The sequence below is a fragment of the Solea solea genome, chromosome 6 (assembly GCF_958295425.1).
Source record: "Solea solea chromosome 6, fSolSol10.1, whole genome shotgun sequence".
Lineage (NCBI taxonomy): Eukaryota > Metazoa > Chordata > Actinopteri > Pleuronectiformes > Soleidae > Solea > Solea solea.
In genome coordinates, this window is record NC_081139.1 from 5345609 (window position 1) to 5350207 (window position 4599).

A 4599-nucleotide genomic window follows, 5' to 3' on the forward strand; every position below is an offset into this window, starting at 1 on the left:
AATTCCAAAGCTTAAATTCAAGCTGAAGAGAAAACATTCTTGTTTGGGGTTAAAGATTGACAGAAGAAAGTTTACAGAGTCCATTGGCATCACAGAAGTCAGGATGAGTGGGTTCAACATCAGTGTCCCACTGCTGTTATGGTTGGCAAAAATTTACTTAAAATTAGATGTACAGCCCCCCCCCCCCCCCCCCAGGCCGATGCAGTCGTTTTATTCTGAATCATCACCATCATCGTTGTCATCTTCGTTCTGCTGCATTGACTCTTCTTCGGCAGCAAAGTTCTCAATCTCCGTTGTTTCTGAGTTCCACACACATTTGATCTGTACTCTGAATTCTGCCATCTCAAAACCGAAAAGTTTCTGTGGAGAAACGGAACGAGATCGAGTTTGAATCGTCAGTCAAATGCAACACGGGCCTCTGGACGACATTGTCTGAAGTGAAATAGTCAGAACTCACCAGAATGCGAGCCTGTTCTGGAGTGAGCACATCTCCGTCCTTGCAGACATCATGCTCTTTCAGCAATGTTACCACTCCTAAAATAACAGTAGAAAAACAAATAAAAACTATCACACTGACTGTAAGTGACACATTTTCTTATTTGCCTTCAAACATATTTGATCTTGCCTTTCTTGAGAGCTGTGGGGAGTCCCAGTTGCCTCAACTGTGGCTCCATTGAGTGAGGAAACTGTTCCAGAGGTCCCTCATCCAGAGTTACGTCCATCTGTGCCTTGTTGCCTGCCCGTGCGTAATCCATCTCCTTGAAACTGTTGAAATACCTATCAAATAGGAATACCATTATTACATTTTGTAACATTTGATTTATCATTATTGCAATGGTGTACTGAAGCGATACGCACTCTTGTACTTCATCCTTTGTTTTATTTGTGAACAGCACACCTACTTCTCCTCGTAGATACTTGGTGACCTGCATATCATCAAAAGCAATTAATAGTGAATCATATGTAGTTGAGGTATTATCTTGCTTGACGCTATTAAAAATATCACCTACCTTGTGCAAGTTATCTTTGTATTCGTCCGTTTGTCCTTTACCCAAGGCAATCATCATGACTTTATTTTTGCCAAAGAAGAATCTGTGATACAGAGGAGTCCAGTCAGATTAAATCATGTGACAACTGCTTACTGCGGCTAATTAGACTTTAATTAAGGGTCATAGCATTAACAATCAATCAATCCAACTTGAGATTGAGGTCATCTCCAGCTTTTTACATTTTTAAAGAGGTTCTCCCAAGGAAACGCAAGACATTTAGGGCTGAAACAGTTACTTGATTGAGCAATTATTAACTACGATTTTGATACATATAAACTTACATGTAAATATTGTCTGGTTTCTTTGCTCCATATAACAAAGAAATCATTAAAACTGAATCATTTTAGTTTGTGGACAGAACAAGACATTTGAGAAGACATTTCCAGGTTTGAGAAACACTGATCAACTTTTTTGGACCAAACAATTACCCAATTAAATCAAGAAAATAATTGAGAGATTAACCAGTTATGTAAATAATCGTGAGTTGCAGTCCTAAAGACATCACAACAGTTTTCGGACCACAACAACTACACTACATAGACTTCCTGGTGTTGAATCAGTGGAGCTCACTCTTGGAATTAAATGAAATAACAAATCCAACCGCCTGGTTAAGATGACATTACCTGCTGTGTTTCCACGCAGTCCTGACGTCTTTCAGCTTGTTATTCCTCATATTCGCCACAGAGAATATGAACAGATATCTGTAGGTGTCCACACATTTCCGCAACTGCAGAGATAAACATGAGCATTTCACGACAAATATGTTTACAGCTTGTTACAACAACACGTTATTAACAAATAGTTGATATAAGACCAGGGTAGAAATCACTCACCTCCTCAATTAGTTTCTGTTTCGACTCCAGCCCTTTCTTGGCCGTCTTTGTTAATGAAACTGAGGAAAGGATGACATGAAATATGTCAATACATTTGACCAATTTCAGTCTCAGTATTACTTTTAACCTCTGAGCCACAACTTCAGTGGAAAGATATGATTCAGATTAGACACATTTATTGAAAAATAACATCAAACACGAATTATAGAAAAATATTTTTCTTCATCGATAAAATACACTGAGGTGCAAACACGGAATCACTTTAAATATTTAACCTTAGATTTGTGAAATAATCCTGTGATTAACAAGTATTTGTTGTTTTTCGGCCCAATAAAAACACTTAATTTAACTTTAAATTAAGAACAAAATCAGTCCTAGCTTGCCTGACATTTATCGTGACAACCTTTAGGTTTATTATCCAGCCCAATATATTATTGGACACAAATGGAATCAAAATGGATTAGACCTATGGTTCTCAATCTGTGGTACAGGAGCTTCCTCTGGTGGTACTTGGGAGGAAAATCGGAAATACTGGTTGTACTCTACATATATATCAGGGTATGTGATAGTAGTGGAGCTGAGTAATTTTGACCACAGTGTGTAGAAAATGAGACAAATATTAAAATATTAATAAATGAAATGATAATCAATATCTCTCGCTCCATCTCAATCTAAGTGAACTATACCAGTGTCTGAAGCTCAATATTTTCACAGGTGGTACTTGGTATAAAAGGTTTGAGAACTACTGGTGTATATTACACTATTTTAACTCAATTATGAACACATTAACACAAAAATAAAGACACTATTTCTCAAAGTTAAGCCGAATTCAGTCAAGAAACAAAGATATTTCACATCATGCTTTCAGATGAGTCGTCGGTGTAGTCCGTGGTGAGCACATATTCACTCCCTCATAAGGAGAAACTACCGTGAGCTTGTTTCTTTATGCCTATGCTAAGTTCCAGTTGGTGCGGTAACATACGCGAACAGATAACACGCGAATACACTGAATGTGAGTGGATATTTTCTTACTTTTCTTGTCTCTCTTAGATTTCGGCATGGTTTCTTCTCACGATGGCAGAGCAGCAGGCGCACACGTGAAGTGAAAGGACCCCAAATGTTTCTGTTCATTAAAGGTGACCAAGGCGTGCCTGACCGAAAATAAAATGAAAAGACTTTTAAATAATAACAATGTAGAGGTTTTTAGGGACAGTGGTGATTTCTGCTACAGTGACAACACGCTCGTCTGATGTTGATCTTGATGTAATTATTAATTTGGGCGTAGCCTCAGAGAGAAAGAGGAAAATAAGAAAGTGTATCTATATATTAGGGATGAACGATATTGGACTTTTTTTTGGATGTGCTAATATGTCAAGATGCTTGGGCCAATAACCAATACCGATATTCATATTAACTGCACAGGTCATTTCATCTCTTCTGTAAATAAGATGAATGTTTTTCATATTAATGTCACAGCAGATGTAGAGAGATATATACAATTTCCTAATTGTGTAAAATAAATCCAATAACAGAAACTGTGCCGATAATATTGTGCCGATAATATCATGCATCCCAAGTGTGTGTGTAAATATATGTATATGTACATATATGTGTATATGTGTACTATATATATATATATATATACCTATACACATGCATTAAAAGCAAGTATGAGTATCCCTAATATTCAATATTAATATTCAAGGTGGCTATAATTGCTAATATGATTTTGATTTGATTTATATCATTTTATTTTTTCCCCAGTTTGCGAGGATTCAAATATCACTACATCATATTAAAACTGTTGCGGTAAGAAATAGGTTAATACTAAGAATTCAGAGGGCATGATCCTCAGTTCAGCTGCACATGAGTACATTATATTATATCATAACATATTATGACATTGCATTGCCTCTACTTTGTGGGACAGCTCTTTAATTTAAACGACATTTATGTGCACTTCTAACCCCCACTAACTTGTTTTGTGTGTGTAACATGAGAAGGTTGCTGTCGTCTGTCTAAAGTGATCTGAAGGGATTCATCCACTAGAGGGCTCCTGAGCCACAGAAACAACCAGCCGCGTGGCACTGTGGGGCTCAGTGGAAGTGGGTTCCTTTTTCATCTGCATTTATTTGAAATAAGTGGAAGATTAATTAAGCTTCTACTACATATGTCCAAGATGAGTTTCCTGTTTTGATTAAGTTACATTTATTGTGCCACTTTAGGCCAGTGATTGGCATCTAAAGGGTTATTATTTGTGTTTATAAACAGTTAAATCAATCAAGCAGCCTTGAATGATTGAAATGTTTGTATTTATGTACAAACAACAACACAACAATTTTAATACAAGGTAAAGAAGAAGAAGAGATACAATAGTGTAAAGATAAAATTAAATTCTAAGTTCTAAGTTACTGTTTTGGTTCAAGTAAGTTAATAGATATTAAAAAAAAAACATTAATGTTATAACAGATTGAATAATAATATATTAGGACTGGACAAAAATGACATTCTATATTTAGCTCCTGTAGAAATGTTGTGACAGATCATCAGGATAAAATGTCAGGCGTCCTTGATATGATGTGTATGACAAAATTAATAGCAGACGTGTTGTTGTTGGAGTCTGCGTCATTCTATTAATTAGGCCTGCTGCTCTGTTTATCCAGGATGCGATGCCTCTCTTTGCCATGAGGGCGAGAAAGAGGGAGGGAGGGAGGGGA

The 4599-nt window shown here is 36.6% G+C and overlaps 1 protein-coding gene across 1 annotated transcript; it reads right to left on the bottom strand.

Annotated features, from left to right (window-relative positions):
- Positions 1–175: 175 nt before the first annotated feature.
- Positions 176–3034, bottom strand: mrto4 (MRT4 homolog, ribosome maturation factor). Its single transcript, XM_058631286.1, has 8 exons — positions 2915–3034; positions 1883–1941; positions 1673–1776; positions 1011–1092; positions 859–926; positions 626–777; positions 458–534; positions 176–360 (listed from the first exon to the last, which is right to left on the bottom strand). Exons 1-8 carry the CDS (start codon positions 2940–2942, stop codon positions 211–213), a joined length of 720 nt encoding a protein of 239 aa, XP_058487269.1. The 5' UTR covers positions 2943–3034; the 3' UTR covers positions 176–210.
- Positions 3035–4599: the final 1565 nt, after the last annotated feature.

Excerpts from the sequence above, each read along its gene's own strand:
- mrto4 (XM_058631286.1), bottom strand. The coding sequence starts at position 2,942 with ATGCCGAAATCTAAGAGAGACAAGAAAA. Across the intron at positions 1,942-2,914 it reads ATCTAAGAGAGACAAGAAAA|TTTCATTAACAAAGACGGCC; the intron begins GTAAGAAAATAT and ends TCCTTTCCTCAG. Across the intron at positions 1,093-1,672 it reads ACTGCGTGGAAACACAGCAG|ATTCTTCTTTGGCAAAAATA; the intron begins GTAATGTCATCT and ends TCTGTATCACAG.